Source organism: Delphinapterus leucas, chromosome 14 (assembly GCF_059928025.1).
Source record: "Delphinapterus leucas isolate spDelLeu-1000000601 "Yukka" chromosome 14, BTC_Dleu_Yukka2, whole genome shotgun sequence".
Classification (NCBI taxonomy): domain Eukaryota; kingdom Metazoa; phylum Chordata; class Mammalia; order Artiodactyla; family Monodontidae; genus Delphinapterus; species Delphinapterus leucas.
This window is the reverse complement of record NC_143142.1, coordinates 40,507,596-40,525,582: the sequence shown is the minus strand read 5'-3', so window position 1 is coordinate 40,525,582 and position 17,987 is coordinate 40,507,596. Positions and strand designations below refer to the sequence as shown.

Below are 17,987 nucleotides of genomic sequence, written 5' to 3'. Positions count from 1 at the left end.
GCTTTGCATGTTAGTATTCCCTAGGTTTCTGTGGGTGGCCTTCTCACTCAGCATTCTCCCTGGAGAATTCCCACTCCTTCAACCCAGAAATCCATGATGATTCAGGTATATCCACTTTGGATCTTCTGAGCTATGAACCAGTTGTATCCAGCTGCCTTTCGGACATTTACATATGGATACATCAGAGGCATTTCTAAACCAAAGTGCCTAGAACCGAGTTACCGATTCAACTCAAAGTTACCTGTTGGATAACTCAAGCCGGAAACATGGGAGCTGCCTCTGGTTCGTTCTTCTTCCTCAGCCCCATGTTTAATCAAGTCCTGTCATTTTTACTTCCTGTATCTCAGTTGTCTGTCTCCTCCAAGCCAGCACACAGATTCCTCATTGCCATTCTGTTAGATAAAGTTCTCAGGATTGCTGTTGGATGACTGCTAACCATTTCGCAATCCCAGGTTCCACCCTTCAAAATTGAGTTAACGTCCCTCCTAGTCTAGGAGTTCCTTGCTGTTGCAGCGCTTATGACATTGTATCACTATATATTTACTTGTCTGATTATATATTTACTTAACTGGAGCTCCTCAAGTATCTTATTTTTGTAGCGTCTGTTTCTAGCATAGTGCTTGGTATTTAGTAGACAGTTAATGAATACTTGAATAAATGAATAATGAATGTACAAAGGAAAGAATACAAGCTTTTGGGTCAGACCAATCAGGACCTAAACTCTGCTATCTTGACCCTGAGCAAATTAATATATGTTTGGGAATTCCATTTCCAAATCTGAAAATGAGAACGCAAATGAGTTATTTTATGTGAAGTTCCTCAGTACAGTGCCTGGCACATTTTAGGTGCTTTGTAAATTGCCTTCTGAAACAAAGTAGCCTTTGTTGTTCATTGTTTTGTTTTGCTGCCTGGTACTACTTTTGCAAACTGAATTCTTTCTCTAATTTTTAGGGCCTAGGGAGAAAGATTCTGTAGCAAGGTCTCTTCTTCAGTGACAAATGTGACTTTTCAAAATGTGATAATATTTAGTCACCAACTGAGAATGAAAAAAAAACAAAACTGCCTTTTCAAAGACACCTTGAAACCTCACCGACATTAATTCCCATTTTTCCGAGTGTGGCCTTGTCTCATCTTTTACACGTTTTTCATCTGTAGTGCAAATACAGCCACCACTGCTGGAAGGGCGAACTTAAAGTACCCTAGGATCTTGTCAAAGAAATACTCAATTTTGTTCAGTATTACTCTGCTTCCCAAAGTCGAGGACAGATTTGTATACCTTAGAAAGGTTTAAGACTACTGTTTGTTTTTCCTCACCAGAACCTCATAGTTAACGAGGAATTTCATTAGCCTGAACATCCCACTTTTAAGTATATCATGTATGTGGTGGGTCTTACTGACCTTTACGCCTTCGTCCACCCTTTAGGGGTCGCCAGAATCAGAAACACCTATTTCACGTGAGTAGGTTTCACGTTAGTAGGGTCAATACTGTTGTTTTCCTCATTGCTCAAATGGTAGCCCAGGAAGTGTGTGAAAAATAAATATGTGCAGACTAGCTCAGTCTTTGTTGTGGAATCGGACTGTTAACTCTTAAGTGTAAGCCTGTGTGTCAGTTACCTTCGAATGGAAGACTCCAGAAGAGAGGATCCCTCTGCTTTTCCCGGGGGGCAGGCTGGCCATTTAAAAGTTGCCAGGGCCGCGTCCGCAGGACCGGCGTCAGTACAGCGCCCGCTCCAGGGCCGGGCCGGCGCCTCCACGGATGCTCGCAGAGCCCGGGGAGCGGTGCCACCTTCCCCAAAATCCCCGCGCGCTGCTCCCGCAGCCCCCTGACAGGTCCCTACCTGCGCCTCGGAGCGAGCGGGCGCCGCAGCCGGGGAGAGGGAGGGGGAAGGGGAGGAGGGACGGACGACGCCAGCCGCCGCGGAGCCGCCCGCCGCAGGCCATTTGCCGGCGGGAGTCCTGGAGGGTGGCGGTGTGGCCGAGGGGCCATCGCGGACCTCGGGCGGCCTGGGCGCAGTCCTGGGCCGCGCCTCTGCTCGACCTCGCCGGAGCCGGGGGGTGGGCCACGCGAAGGTGACTTCAGGGAGACCTTGCGGTGCCGCCCTGGGTCGCGCCTCCGGGCTGGGCTGGAGTGGAGGCGGAGGAACAGGCCGAGCGCATTCCTGCTGGAGCCTCGAGGAGCGCTGGGCGGAGCGCGCTGCCGGGGAGCCCCGGCCCAGGTGGGTGAGCGAGTGCCTGCGCCGGGGCAGCTCGGGGACGCCCGGGGACGTCCGGGGACGCCGGGGAGGGAAGGAGGAGGGTGGCCCGACGAGATCCAGGGATGTAAGTGGATCCAAGAAGAGTTGGGCGCGAGTGTGTGGAGCGGAGCGCGGCCGCGGGCGTGTGGGGAGGGGTGCGCGAGGCCGGGGACCTTGCTCGCCCGGCCGGCTGTGTGTTTGCATCGGTTCCTGCGGGAAGAGCCGCTGAGGGGTAAAGCACGTGAACAGATATTATTTTCGGCTAAATACTGGTAGTAGGTCAGGTAGGGCCGGAGTGGGAGGAGTAAGGCACTAAAAGACATTATTGTCCTAAATAACCTTACAAGTTAGTGATTTTTCGCGTGTCTCAGCCCTGGCAGACATTGAGATGAACTTACCATCCGCTGTTCAGAGGCCGCTAAAATTCCCTAAAAAAAACGAGGAGGGGAGATGCTTGAGTGGATTGAGAAGAGAAAGGGAAATTATACTGGGGTCGGGGAGTGGGGAGGTGGCTTTTAACTTTGTTTTGATTAGGGATTTTTGATTACTCATAGGCTTCCTTTGTAGCCCAAACCAGTGGAGAATCATGGTCCCCAGCATTCACAGCATGTGGCTAGTTTCGTGTTTTCTGTTGTGCAGGTTTTTTTCTGGATTTGGAGGGAGGGTGGTACTAAGGAGGGGAAGATGCTAGGGAAGAGCTTTTCCAGCTTTTGAGGGTTATTAAAGCTATTAAAAGTTCCTTAATTTTAATTAGGTTCAAAGACAGAATGAAGGCATTTCATTTAGAAGACAGCATTGCTTAGCAGGAATCTTTTGCAAAAGAGAAAAATGCTTGAAATGCGTGTTGGTGGAGTAATGTGTAGGCTAGAATATAGGGATCTAAATATAAATTTTCTTTTCAGTTTGAGGACACACCACAGTTAATCTCCGGTCCAAATAATGTTTGACCTGGAAGCTGATGACTTCGCAAGTTAGCTCAGCTTGAATTGAGTAGATGTTTAATCTGAATATGAAGACCCAGAGAGCTATTTTAGCCTTTGTCCCAGTACTACTTTTTACTAGATTGGGGGCCTAAAGGGATTTGTATCACCGTGAATATAATTGCAGTACTCTAGTCTTCCCTCTTTAGGAGCTCTTTAAACATTAATTTTAGGGGATTTCATTGATGGTGAAAGTGAACCCCATAATGGCCCTTCCCGTAGTTGTGCACTGTGCAGAACAGGGAGAAATTAAAAAGCTTATTAGGTTTTCCATATTAAAAGCAAATGCATCTACCGATAATCAAGGTAGTATATAAATATGATCCAAGCACATATTAAATATTATACATACTTCATAAAATAATTATGCAACACCATACTTTAAGCTCTATGTACAGTTTTTGACTTTGTCATTTACATTCTCTTAAAAAGGATTGTGATTTGTGGTTGTGTAGTTATTGTGTAATATCAGCTCCATGAAGATTATAAGAAAACTTCTAATTCCTTTAAAAAGTAGGAATTTAGAATTTTTACTTAGTCCACATTATTCCTGAATTTTTAGCTTGTTGTGTATATAATCCAGAAATATACTGCTACAACTTAGTTTTGGAAGCAGCTGGGACATAAGTTAAATAAATGTGAAGTTTGTGTAAAATGAAGCTGGTTTGCGTTTTGGTAACTTTTGTGAAGTTTTTGAACAGAAATACATAAGATTTTAATTAGTAGCGTGAAGTGTGTTTGTGTGTATGTATTAGCCTTGTGATGCTTGGTATGACCCAAGATCTATCATCATGAGTTTTTGTATCTCACGATAGTACCAAGACTGTAACCTGGATGCAGTTGTGTTTGTCTTGTTCACTGCCGTTTTCCAATCAGAGAGCAGTGTCCGACTTCTACTCTAGCTAATGAGTTTTGAATGAGTTATAGGCAGACATAATTTTCCTCTCATTTTAACTTCAGAGTGTTAAGGATGTAACCCCTATACAACTTTATAATGGTGCACCATAGATTTGATATCTATTACTTTATGTAAAATTTTCCCCTTAATTCAGTAAGTATTTACAGAATGTTCATCTTGTCAGATACTGCTGCACCAGCCTGTCTTCATAAAACTTAAGAGATTACTGCAGGAGCCAGATGACTGACTAGGTTCTTACAGAAAGCACAACATAGGGGGAAGAGAAAGGGATGAATTCCAGCAAATAGGTCATTAAGACTGGAACAGAGTGGGATAGGTAACGAGAAAGTCAAGGCTAGATCAGTAGAAGCAGGGTCGGTCTTCTTGAAAGACTTTGTAAAATATGCCTGAAGAGTTTGGATTATTTTGGGCAGTTAGAATCACTGAGAGATTTTAATCGGCGGGGTGGGGGGGGAGATTTAATCAGATTTGTTCCTCATGAGAAGGATTAGAGGGCAGGCCTGAAAGCAGAGTGGCCAGGTGCAGGAATTCGAGAGAGAGAATCAGAGTCTGAGCCTAGTTGGTGGCTGTGGAAAAGGAAAGGAAGATACAGAGCAGAGAGAAGAGAGACTTTGAGATACACAATATGAGTAGGAGCTGATCATAGATTGAGTGTGAGGAATGAAGCCGGTAGAGTTAGATGACCCCACATTCATGGCATAAGTCATCACAGGATAGAAGGTGGCTGAAGTAGGGAGGAAAGGGGAGGATGAGTTCACCTTTGAACACGATGACATCTGAATAAGGTCATCCTGACTTGTCCGATAAAAACTTGGGAATCTTTAGTACTGGGAGCCACCTGATTAAACATGGTGATCGAGGCTGAAGGAGTAAATAATAATACTAGGAGAAGTGTCGTTTAAAGTTTGAAATCAAACGATGAATACTGTCTGTGGAAGAAAGAGAGCCAGTGGAATGCACTGAGGAAAAGCAGCCTGGGGGGCCAGGGGACAAGAGGTCCAAGAAGGTGAAGTAGCAACTGAAACGCATCTGTTCGGTTTGGTAGCCAGGTGTCTTTGATGGGGGAAGTTTTAGAAGCTTGACAGCATGAAGCCTGACTGCAGTGAGCAGAGGAGTGAGTGGGGAGTAGAAAGTAAAAATAATGAAGATAGACTGGGGTTCAGTATCTGTAGACAGTCCGTGAATAATTACAGTTTTGTTCCTTTCTTTCAGCCCTTATACCTCTTATTTATTTTTCTTCTTTCTACTCTACTGGTTAGGGCCTTCAGGACAATGTTGAACAGCAGCCGAGGTGGTAGGAATCCATGTTCATCCCTGGTATTTAAAAGGAATCTAATGATTCCATGTTGAGAAAGATATTTGGTGCATACCATTTATCAGGTTAATGAAGTTCCCTTTCATTCTTATATTGTTGAGTTGTTTTTTTTTATCATGAAAGGGTGTTGAACTTATCAAATATTCATTTACCAAGAGAATCATGAGGTTTTTCTTTTATTTGTGAAGGTGGCAAATTATAGTTTCAGATTCTTTTTATTGATAAGCCATCCTTGTGTACCTGGACTAAACCTAACCTGTCATAATGTATTATTTTTAACATTCTTCTCAGTTTGGTTTGTTTTGGTTTTTAACATCTGTTTATAAGTGAGATTGGCTTGTAATTTCCTTTTTTTGTTCTGTCCTCATCAGGGTTTATTATCAAGGTTACACTGGCCTCATATAGTGAGTTTGGGAGTATTCTCTCTTTTGCTGTTCTCCGGAAGAGTTGTATAAAATTGAAATGGTCTGTTCTTTGAAAATTTAGTGGAATTTTCTTATAAAACCACCTTTGTGAGGTTTTTTTTTTTTTGGACCAATTAGATGTATCTAATGGATATAGTGCTATTTTAGTTTTCTGTTTCTCTTTGGGTCAGTTTTGACAAGTTACATCTTTCGAGGAATTTTATCATTTCCATTTAAGTTTTGAAATTTGTTTGTTATAAGGAAGTTCATAATATTCTTTTATTGTCTTTTTAACTTATGTTCATTCTGTAATTATGTATTCCCTTTTCTAATCTTCTTCCATTTTCTTTCTTCTAATGTTTATTTGCCTATTTCCAAATGAATTTTGCTCTGTTTGTAAGATCAGTCTCATTAAGGCTTTGTTTATTTGATTATTTTTCAAAGAACTGTCTAGCTTTTATCTATTTTATCTTTTTCTTTTAAATTTCTGTAGTTATCTCTGTCACTTTTCCTTGAGTTTATTTTCTTCCTAGTATCTATACATTTATTATTCTCTGTCTCCTTAAATTGGATAATTTGTTCAAAATTTGTTCCTTTCCAGATTTCAATTCTAGATTTCAATTTTCAATACTAATTCTAGTATTTTGTAATATAGTGAATATATCACTGCTAACTCTATCCATTACTTTGATGATTTTATAGACTTGAATAATACATTTCCTAGACTTCATCATTCCAGACCGAGAACTACTACTGTATGTAGAGTACTGCCCTCCTAATATTTAAAATACCTAAAGTTTCTGGAAGGTTTTGACTACTTCCAATTTTTTTTTTTCTCTTACCCAACTTTCCTTGTTTTCATTGCTTGGCATTTCTCTCCATTTCTCTTCCCCAGCTGCTGCTCAGCTTCTTCCTCTTTTTCCCTCACCCCCTCTTTTCTACCCCTAGATACTTTGTGCAGTGGAAGAAGAATGATCGTCTTCCCTTGCCCTCTGCCCCCACTTTTTTCTTCTGTCTCCCGGTTTTCTACACTCTAACCACCGCCACCCCCCCAATACCTGCAGGATTTTTCCATTATCTGCTCAACATTGTTCATCTTGCTCTTTCCTTCTCCTTAGAACCCTGGCTCCAGCACCAAGGAGGAAAAAGAAGATAATTGGTGTCTAATTTTCTTTAGATGCTCAAAGGTTCATCATTATGTACCTGATGATTTTTGTTATTCCTAATACAGTCCAACTGATGGCAAAGTTAGGGAGAGTATAGGGCAGGCGTAGGAAGATGGCATAGATGGTAGAGTCTGAGCTCCTATTACCTGGAGTCCTGAAATATGGGCTCTGGCATTCGTGACTTTTTCCTTGCTGTCTGACTCTGGGCCTCACATTGCTCCTGGGTAACAGGGTTATTAACACAGACCCCTTCTCCCTATTTCATGAGTTGCTGTGAGACTCAAATGAGATAAGGATAAACCCATCAGTTTTATGTTAAGACAGTCTTCCCGAGCTCTATTTTCAGAAAAATATCTTGAAAGGATTTTTTGCTCAATTCAGGGACAGAGAAGTGGTGTTCAAGTGTTTTGTGGCCTGGGGTGCTGGATCAGAGAAACCCTGGTGGGAAGCAGCCGGTGGTGGTAGGAATGACCAGAAGCACTGGAGCTCCGCCCAGTGGTTGAAAGGGATTCAGAAGAGGTGTCTGTCCTCTGGGGAAGGGAGCTCAGAGCCTCCCCGGGTGGAGAAGTGGACACGTTGTTATGTCCAGTGGTTGGATCCTAAGCTGCAGTGATACCATCTGTTCCTTTACCTATCTTTTTATTTGCCACATTCATGACACTGTGCCTTTCTGAGGTACTTGAGAAATCACCCTTCACTTAAAATGCTGGTATGAGGGAGATTTTGTTGTTCTGGGTTCTGGACAACTGAATTGCAAATGAAGTGTGGGAATATAATTCTCCTTAATAAAATTTCTTAGAAATGATTTAACTTTGAATATTTTCTTCACTTAATTTTGTTACTTTATTTTGTGGTATGGATGAGTTGTTTAAAATCACAGAGTCAGACTCAATCTTAGATTGTAGAGCATCTACACGTCTGGTGATTTTCAGGTTTTATTGGGTGCTAAAGTAGATGCCAGTGTACGAGAGAAGTAAAAGTAAAAGCACCTCCTCATCCACTAAGGTGCCTCCATACAACACAGTTCGAAATGATTGTTACGGTTGATCTCGTCGCCTCCATTCTTACAGGTGAGAGTAGGGCCTGGAGAGAGGGTTCAATACCTCCCCGAGTTTATGTAGCTAGGAGGGGCTACACTTAGAGCCAGATCCAGGGATCTGCCTCCAAATTCAATGCTGAAGAACAACACACTATATCACACACAGCTTGAATTAGGAAAATTCATCCGTTAGAGAAGACAGTCCACCTTGTTTCAAAGCTGATGTGGACATTTATAAGCTAATTTCTCGATTCGACAAAAGGATACCAACTTTAAAAATAATCAGATGGCCAAGAATATGTCAGTGTCTTTGGATTATGCACAGAATACCTGTATTCCAGGTTCGCAACAGGAAACACTCTCCATCTTTTTGTGAAAATTTTGCTTAGTTGAGGTCACATTTTTGGAATATATAGAATTTATCCATGTCTCTAAATGTTCTAAATTTTATCCTAAAATTAAACCATCAGAATGCTACAGCCTGGGCTATATTTTCTTGATTTTCTGAAAAATGTCCCTCACTGAATTTTAAGTTGGAATTACACCCTCCATTTCTATTCAGGGGCATTTCAAAACAATTTAGCTTAAGTGGCATTATTGATTATTTTGCCCTCAAATACTCTTAATCCCCTATATATTACCCTGAATGAGAAATGAGAGCTAAGGACAAGGAGGGAGTTTGTTTTCCCTAAAGAAGTGATATATTTTCTTCCTTGTGGACAATTAAAAGGGCATATTGTATTTCTCTTTCTGTTTTGGCCTTAAGAGAATTCAGAGCCAGATTTGTGGCTTGTCCATGGTATCTGTGTAGACGCCATCACTTGTAGGTCTTACCCCATTATTGTATCAGAAGTTGTTCTGTGTTTTCATAGCCTCCCAGTTTGGAAATCACTGGATTACAACGTTCTCTTGTGAATTGGTTGCACGTGGCTGTGCCCCAGAGTGCATTCAGATGTGATGATGATAATTTGGGGATTTTTCTGCAAGTAGTAAGTACTAAGTAAATAGTTGTTAAAACATTAGGAACAGATTTGTACTTAATACTGTGGTTTTATTTTATGTGAAGAACATATACATTTTGATATTAGTTGACTTTGTAGTAGATCATTTCAAGGACCCAACTTAAGCTATGTGATATGTTACAACGGGAGCCTTTTATTTTTCATGTTAATGCAAATCAAACTGTTTATTTTATATTTGGAGAAAAAACTTTTAATTATTTTATTTGTGCTAGAATTTGCATAGCATAAAATTTATCATCTTAACCATTTATAAGCGCATAGTTCAGTGACACTAAGTACATTCATATCGTTGTGTAACCATCACCACCATCCATCTCCAAAACCCTTTTCATCTTCCTAAACTAAAACTCTATACACATTACACAATAACTCATCCATCATTCCCCTCTTCTCCTAGCCCTTGGAAATCATGCTGCTACTTTCTGTCTCTCTGAATTTGACTACTTTAGGAGTCTCATATAAGTGGAATCATACAATATTTGTCTTTTTGTGAGTGGCTTATCTCAGCATAATTCCTTTAAGGTCCATCCATGTTGTAACATGTGTTAGAATTTTCTCCTTCTTTAAGGCTGAATATTATTTCGTTGTATGTATATATACCACATTTTGTTTATCCGTGCATCCATCAGTGTTGTATTTGGGTTGATTCAACCTTTTGGCTGTTGTAAATAATGCTGCTGTGAACATGAGTGTACAAGTATCTCTTTGTGTCTGTGCTTTTAATTCTTTTTAGCATATACTCAGAAGTGGAGTTGCTGAGTCATGTGGTAATTCTATTTTTAATTTTTTGAGGACTCGCCATACTGTGTTGTGTAGTGGCTGCACCATTTTACATTCCTACCAACAGTGTGCGAGGGTTCTAATTTCCCTACATCCTTGCCAACACTTTTTGTTTCCTGGGTTTTCTTTTTGTCTTTATAGTAGCCATATAATTGGCTGTAAGAAAATAATTTTTTTTTAAGTGGAGTTAACCATGTTTGCTATCCAGATGTTGACCCCAAGGTTGCCAGACTCTACACTGGCTCATAACCACCCTGCAGAGCAGTGCTTTCTCATTATTTTTCAAACCATTCAGAAGTTACCCTGGTTCAAGTGTAGCGGAGGGTGCACAGTGCCAGTTCTCCTTAGTCCCTTGTTTCCCCTTCAGTCAGTAAAAAACAACTGCACAAAGCAGGGATGTGGTTTCCATGGACTGTAGACTTGGTTTAAGTTCATATATCTGTATTATACTTTTATGTTATCTTTCTGTACTTTAGATACCAAATGTCGATTTGCTGTTGTATTTGGAAGGATAATTGCTCAATTGAAAAGAATTTTATCTTGTCTACAAAGGAAAGTGAAAGTGCAGGTATGTTTGAATGGTGGTAGATATAAAATATGAGACAAGGAAATTGATATACAGTTGACCCTTGAACAACGTGGGTTTAAATTCCACAGATTCACTTACATGCCAATATTTTTGAATAGTAAATGCTACAGTATTACATGGTCTGTGGTTGGCTGAATTAGCAGATGTGGAGGAACCTTGGATACAGAGGGTGCGCTATAAGTTATACATGGATTAACCCCTGCATTGTTCAAGGATCAACTGTACTTGAGAAAAATCAAGCCTACCTTCACTTGTACAAGGGAACTAATCAAGGAAAATATGTGTTTCTCAAAATCAGAGCACGGTTATCCTCGGTGTTAGAATTGGACAGGTAATTTAACATTCTATAATGAAATTATTAGATCTTTAGCCGTTTTTAGGAGTATAAAATTTCTATAAACCTTGAAGTCAAAGGAAAATTTTAAAAGTAAGATGAAAACATGGGAAAATGTAACCACAAAATTATAAAAAGGGATCTTAGAGGTTACCTAATTTTTCTCCATTTGCAAGAATCCTCTCTCCAACTTCCTGCCAGCCAGATGGTCCCTTTATGTGCCATGTAAACACTGCCATCGATGGACATACAGGCAGGGGGTGCCAGTGGTTACAGGCTTGGAGCTTGAGTCAAACCCAGACCTGGGTTCGAGCACCGGCTCCATCGTTTACTGGTTCTGCGATCCTAGGCAGGTCGTGTCATCTCAATGAGCTTGAGTTTCCTCATTGTTAATAATACCTACCTCATAGGATTGTGGGAGGATTACATGAGGTGGCACACCAAGTATTTACCATAACATCTGGCATATAGTAGACATACCTAGATGTTAGCTCTTGCGCTTCTAGCTGCTACTACTACTCTTATACATGAATAATCTTTCAGGGCCACCCAGTCTACTGTAGGAAAACTATAAATACTAGAAAGTTAAAACTTACATTAAGGCGAGGTTTTTTCTCTTCTTTTCTTTTTTTTTTTTTAATTCATGGTTTCAAGTTTGTGCTCTGCAGCATCACAAAAAAGTGAAAGGAATTACCTCTTGTGACAATTCATCAGCTTTTGGAGCGACCAATAAATTCTTCTTCCCCAAGCCAGGCATCTCCAAGTTCCTTCAGCAGTTATTCCTGTGTCAGGCTTTCCAGATCCTTACTCTTCACCGATTGCCCTCAGGTTTTGTGTCCTCCAGAAATGAGCCTGGCGTCCCACATGAAGTTGGGGCGCAGAGCATGGCCCTTCGCAGTTGGCTTTCCGTCCCGCTCCCGGGAAGGAACCTCTAGGGCTATGATGGCCTCCCCAGCCCTGAGGGGTGGACCCTGCCTCTCTGGCCTCTCCGGCCTCTCCTTTGCTTCACTCTTGCCCCACTCGCTTTGTTCTGAGGACGGTGGCCTCCTGTTGTGCCACAGACTCGCAAGCCCCTTCCTACCTCAGAACTTTGCTCTCCCTCTGCCTGAAGCACTCTTCTCCTGATACTTGCTCTCCTCTCCCTCACCCTGGCCTTTAATCCCGTGGCGCTTGCCCGGTAAGCCCCTGGCCACCCTGGTTCCTGGGACTCGCTTTCCCCTCCCAGCTTTATTTTTGTTGTTAGTGTTCTCCACCACCTAACACACTGTGTATTTCACTCCTTTACCTGTTTCCACTTGGTAGACTGTAAGTCCTCTGTGTGCAGGTATTTTTGTCTGCTTTGTTCACTGCTGATTCCCTGCAGCCTGGAATGCCCGGCATGGTGTAGGTGGTTGATGAATATTTGTGGCATGAAGAGCACAATGGGAGGATTGACTCCCCTCTGTGAAGAAGTTGTGTCATACTAGGCTGGGAAGGGGTGCTTGGGCACCAGTTGACAGTCATGGGTCCTTTTTTGTTTTGTTTGAAAAAATCGGAAATTTTTTTTTTTTTAGAAGATGTTGGGGGTAGGAGTTTATTAATTAATTAATTTTATTTTTGCTGTATTGGGTCTTCGTTTCTGTGCGAGGGCTTTCTCTAGTTGTGGCAAGCAGGGGCCACTCTTCATCGCGGTGTGTGGGCCTCTCACTATCGTGGGCCTCTCTTGTCGCGGAGCACAGGCTCCAGACGCGCAGGCTCAGTAGTTGTGGTTCACGGGCCTAGTTGCTCCACGGCATGTGGGGTCCTCCCAGACCAGGGCTCGAACCCGTGTCCCCTGCATTAGCAGGTAGACTCTCAACCACTGCGCCACCAGGGAAGCCCCGGAAAAAATTTTAAAGTGTACTTAAAGAAGGAAAAATTAGAAGCCATGTTCATTATTTTAAGACTTTGGGAATTTTCCAGTCACTTTGGTTGCTTAATCAATATTTTATTGAATACATAACCTTATTTGCTCATAAGAGTTTTGTTTTGTAAAGATCAATATTGGTCATTAAAACAAGGATATTTATTCTTTAAGTATAACTTAACAGAGCTTTCCAAGTAGTGGGCTTAAGAGTAATGATCTTTTCAACCCTTAGAATGGCCAGAGCCCCAAATCAGGTGCTTGGTCTCTCCTGTGTGCCACACAAAGGTTGTTTTCCATGTGTGCCAGGACTTGCAAAACTTGGGAAGCACTGCTTTAGACACATAAAATGTTTTCTTCAGATGGAGTTAAAATTTGCTGAGCTGTGATTCAAGCATATTTTAGTCATCCCCTCCCCCCCGCCCAGTTTGAGAACCATGAAAACACTTGTCAAAACAGAATAAAACATCAAAATTCTGTAAAAGCAAAGTTATTGTCTTTGTGGACTTAATGATGTTCAACAAAATGATATTTCCAGAGACAGAGCTGAAGGCATTAAAAGAGGGGAGTTGGGGATAGCGGTGTAGCTATGCAGTGGAATAGTCCTCAGCAGTGAAAAGGAAAGAACTGCTCATACTTGCAGCAACATGAATGAATCTGAAAAACATTATCCTGAGTGAAAGAAGCCAGACACAAAGGAGTACACTCTGCACGATTCCATTTATTTGAAGTACAGGAGCAGACAAACCTAAAGCATAAGTTACAGAAATCAGAGCAGTGGTTTGCAGGGCTGGGGACAACAGGGAGAGTGAGGGGACCTGGGGGAGGGAGAGAAGAGAAATGGTCTTTATCTTTATAGCGGTGCTGGTTATGTGGGGTGTACGTTTGTGACTGTTCGTTGAACTCTACATTTAAAATTGATGTATATAATCTCTCAATAAAGTTAATTTAAAAAATCAGAGTTGGTAGGGCGTTACCTTTTCTAGTTATTTTCACCAACAGAACTATCAGCTACAGAGCCCTTGAATAACATCTGAAAATAAGATCTGTTTAGATTATGATTAAACTTCTCTGCTTTTAAAAATGGTTGTTTACCTCCTGCGGGATTATCTCTAAAAAAAAGAAATGTATTTCGGGGATACATAAGATATATAAATCTGTGGTGAGTTACATAAGAGTAAAGCTATTTTTAGGTAGAAGCTTTGCAGCCATGATGCAGCAGGAGCGTGCTTAACGGAATCTCAGATCGGGTTCCTATAGTAGACGGCTGAGAGAGCCATGCGTGCTGCACTATAGGAGGGTACCTTGTAAGCATCATTTTGCGTTTGATGCAATGCAGATTTTTCACAATTGCGATTTTGATGCAAAAGTTTGCAAACATCAATTCCTAAATAGACACATTTAAAGATATTTTGCTAATTGTAAAATTATGAGAGATTTATGAAAGACACACACAAACATATATATATATATATATATATATATATATAAAATATAGAGCTATTTTCCATAAAGCATAGGGAAGAATATAAACACCAGAGCCCAGCAACCACTGGCAGGAGGTTTTGGTTTGTCTTAGTTTGTTTGTATTGGCAAATACACAAATACAGCAGGCACTGCAGTTTGATATCCTGTGTTGTTTTCAGTAGCATCAGAGTATTTTTCTTTGTCATACATATTCTTCGGAAATATGTTTGAGTAAGAAATGTATTATTTTGGCTCCCATTGTCAGTGAGTGAGTGATCTTTTCACTATGCCCTTACTATTGCTAAATATTCTCATTTTTCCATAGCTTTATTGAGGTTATAATTGACAGACAATAAATTGCACACATTTAAAATGTAGTTCAATGAGTTTTGATGCACGTTTACGTTGTAAACCCATCATCACTTTCAGGATTAGGAATATTTCTATTACTTCCAAAGGTTTATTCCTGCCTGTTGTGGTACCTCCTCCTCTCCCTTCTACGCCCGTCCACAGGCAGCTGTTGATCAGCTTTCTATCACTAATTAGTTAGTGCTCCGTAGGCATTGTCTAGAATTTTACATATATGGAATCATGCTTTTATGGGGGTGGAGGAGGTTCAGCTTCTTTAATAATGATCTGCAGATTTATCCATGTTGTTGCTCGTAGCAATAGTTCATTCTTTTTTATGGCTGAATAGTGCTCCATTTTATGGCTGTACCACAGTTTATTAACCTGTTGATGGACATTTGGATTGTATCCAGTTTTTGTGTGGAGTTTTTGTGTGGACATAACCTTTCATTTCTCTTAGGTATCAATAAATACTTAGGAGCAAATAGAATGGCTGGATCATATGGGAAATGCATATTCGTGGGGGCTTTTTTTTTAGTTTGTTTTTTAATTAAAAAAAACTATAGCGTTTATATAACGTAAAGTTAACTGTTTTGAGCATAAGGTGCATTGGCATTTGGTATTTCACAGTGTTGTGTAACCATCACTCTATCTACTTCCAAAGCATTTTCATCCCAAAAAAGAACCCTGTACCCATTAAGCAGTCACTCCCCGTTTCCACCCCTGCCCCCAGCCCCTAAAAATGACTAATCTGTGTTTTGTCTCAGTGGATTTGCCTGTTTGGGGCATTTCTTATAAATGGAATCATTGCGTGTGTGAGCTTTAGTGTCTGGCTCCTTTAACCTAATGTTTTCCAGCATCGTGTGCATCGTAGCATGTATCAGTACTTTATCTTAATGACTGAATAGTATTCCATTGTATATATATATACAACACATCTTATTCATTCATTCATTTATGGACGTTTAGGTTGTTTTTACCTTTTGGCTATTGTGAATAGTGTTACTTTGAACACTTTTGTACAAGTATTTGTTTGAACATGTTTCAGTTTTTTGGGGTATATACCTAAGAGTGATTTTTCTGGGTCATGTGGTAATTCTGTGTTTAGCTTTTTTTGAGGAACCACCAAACTGTTTTCCACAGCATCTGCACCATCTTACATTCCCGCCATCAGGGCACAAGGGTTCTTTTTTTCCCCATCCTCACCAACACTTACTGTCCTAGTGGCTGTAAGGTGATACCTCATTGTTACGATTTGCATTCTTCTAATGACTAAAGATGTTGAGCCTCTTTTCATATACTTGTTGGCCATTTGTATATGTTTGGAGAAATGTCTGTTCAAGTTCTTTGCTCATTTTAAAATTGGGTTGTGTAAAAAATTTTGGTCAAAATAAATACTCCATGAGGACATTGCATTTATACATATACACAGTTTTTCCATAAAAAATTTTTATTTAGTTATTTATTATTGAGAACATATCTTCTTTGATACATTTTTTCCTTAGAGGTTCATTTAAAAAAAAAAAAAAAACTAGTTCTTATAGTTCATTATTCAAACATGGTTTAGCCGAGACATGTTCAAAGCAGCTGTAATCTTCTGTAGGGCAAACATCCCACACTAAATTGTTTTTTCATATCTTCAATTTTTTCTGTCTTACAGCAGTATTTTCTGACAAAGGAATATATCTTAGTTTTTCATCACACTATTTTCTGTCTACTATTTTTTTTGTAATTTGAGAATAAGTATTTCCTCAAGTGACTTGTAGCTTTTTGTCTTTTCTATTAAAAACCATTAAAGGAGTTGCTAAACATTTGATTACATTTAGTGAAGAAATTGAAAAGGTAAAGCTCTGGACTGAATGTCAGGTAACTTTAAACATCACTGAAGAAATTTGGGGAAGTTTATCTTCACCCTCTCGATGCTTAGCTTTTAAATGTTGAGACAAATGTCATGACTTCATGTGCTCATTAGTTTATATCTCAAGGCATAATAATAACCCATAAATAGAGGCTGACCTGCACACATCCATATTTCTATGTATATGTATCCACATCCATATTTCATACGGTCTTCTGGAGAACTGGCTTATTGTCATCTGATTGTATGTGATCTGTTTTTACCAGGGTAGCTGACAGAGCTCCCACTGGCAGTAGAAGCCTTTGCTGTATTCCCTTCGTTCACTTTGTTAGCATCGTTAGTATCTTTGATCTGGATTTCCTTTGTAGTGCTCTTTACGTTATGGGTGTATTTGGTGAATTAACTGAAGCTAGATGATATAGTCTGTAAGTCCTCGTAACCAGCGCTCATGAACTGCAGTGCATCACGATACCCTGGAAGCAGTTGCTTCTGTCAGCCTCTGAGTGGTAGTCTCCACTCTTCCCCGAAGTTACTGTGCGTCCTGCACTTGACCCTGGACCAAGTGACCCGTGGACCATGTGGAGGCACCGTTGTGAATCTGTATATATCATATCTGTATATGTAACATTTGGTCTAATATTTCTACAAAAGTAAATATAAAAGACTTTATAATATTCCTATATCTCATGGGTACACACACTCCACTTTGGAGACTGTAAATGAAGGCAAGTAAAGAACCATTGAAAAGCTTAAAAGTAATGATGGGTTTGCATTTTAAATAGGTGTACTGGGCAGGAATGTGAAGTGTCTTTTTGTCTTTTTCTCCTTCTAGACTATAAACTCTCCAGGGATTAACGAATCTCTTCTTCTGTTGATACTTTGTATCCCTAGCAGTACCTTGAAATAGTAGTACGTGCCCAGCAAATATTTAACTAAACTGAAATTCTCCTGAATTGGCAATTCTTATCCAGAAGCCACATTAGAATAATCTGTGGAGTTTTTGAAACAACATCACATGTATTAGTGTTAGTATTAGCATTGAACAACAACAACAACAAACCCAAAGCCAAAGAACATGAGCTTAAGTTAGAGAATTTCTTTTTCACCTTAAAGAAGACGGGAGGTAGGCAGTCTGGGCCTGGTGTGGCAGTTTCAGGTGTCGGCGGCTGTTCCAAATACTAAAGTCTAGTCAGGAGGAAGGAAGCAAGCAAGCGAGCAAAAAATAGGAGTGTGCCCTGCCCTTTAAGGAGACCGGGTGGATTCCTTACATCACTTCCATTCTTGCAGAACTTAGTCATGTGGCCACAGCTGCCAGAAAGACTGAGCAATGGTGTTTCAGGCGGGAAGACTGAGCAATGGTGTTTCAGGTGGGAAGACTGAGCAATGGTGTTTAAGATGGGAAGACTGAGCAGTGGTGTTTAAGGTGGGAAGACTGAGCAGTGGTGTTTAAGACGGGAAGACTGAGCAACGGTCTTTAAGATGGAGGGCATTGGTAATCAACTATGCTCCAATATAAAATAAAAATTAAAAAAAAAAAAAGATGGAGGGCAGTGTAGCCAGCTAACAAATTGGGGTTCTTACTAAGGAAGAAGAGGAGACTAGATATTGGGAGAAATCAAAATACATGGACCTCATTCGTTCTTTTAAGTC

General features: G+C 40.5%; 2 protein-coding genes across 19 annotated transcripts in view; one reads left to right on the top strand and one right to left on the bottom strand.

Moving 5' to 3' along the window:
- LOC149747612 (uncharacterized) overlaps window positions 1–7,374 on the bottom strand; it is a 58,313-nt gene extending 50,939 nt beyond the window's left edge. For both annotated transcript variants that reach the window (XR_016387608.1, XM_089895010.1), the window contains exon 1: window positions 1,615–7,374. Coding sequence is in view for 1 of the 2 variants with exons in the window: in XM_089895010.1 (XP_089751136.1) it covers window positions 1,615–2,438 (824 nt within the window). In the remaining variant the exon portion in view is untranslated. The remainder of the gene's footprint in view (window positions 1–1,614) is intronic.
- OSBPL1A (oxysterol binding protein like 1A) overlaps window positions 1–17,987 on the top strand; it is a 222,665-nt gene that overhangs the window by 94,140 nt on the left and 110,538 nt on the right. For 11 of the 17 annotated variants that reach the window (XR_016387606.1, XM_022586847.3, XM_022586844.3 and 8 more), the window contains one exon: window positions 8,930–9,046. The exons of 3 other annotated variants lie outside the window; for them this stretch is intronic. Coding sequence is in view for 10 of the 14 variants with exons in the window: in XM_022586847.3 (XP_022442555.2) it covers window positions 8,930–9,046 (117 nt within the window). In the remaining 4 variants the exon portion in view is untranslated. Of the gene's footprint in view, window positions 1–2,097; window positions 2,217–2,254; window positions 2,320–8,929; window positions 9,047–10,338; window positions 10,428–17,987 lie in introns of those variants that run through there. 3 more of the 17 variants (XM_022586855.3, XM_089895006.1, XM_089895005.1) reach the window with 3 other exon arrangements.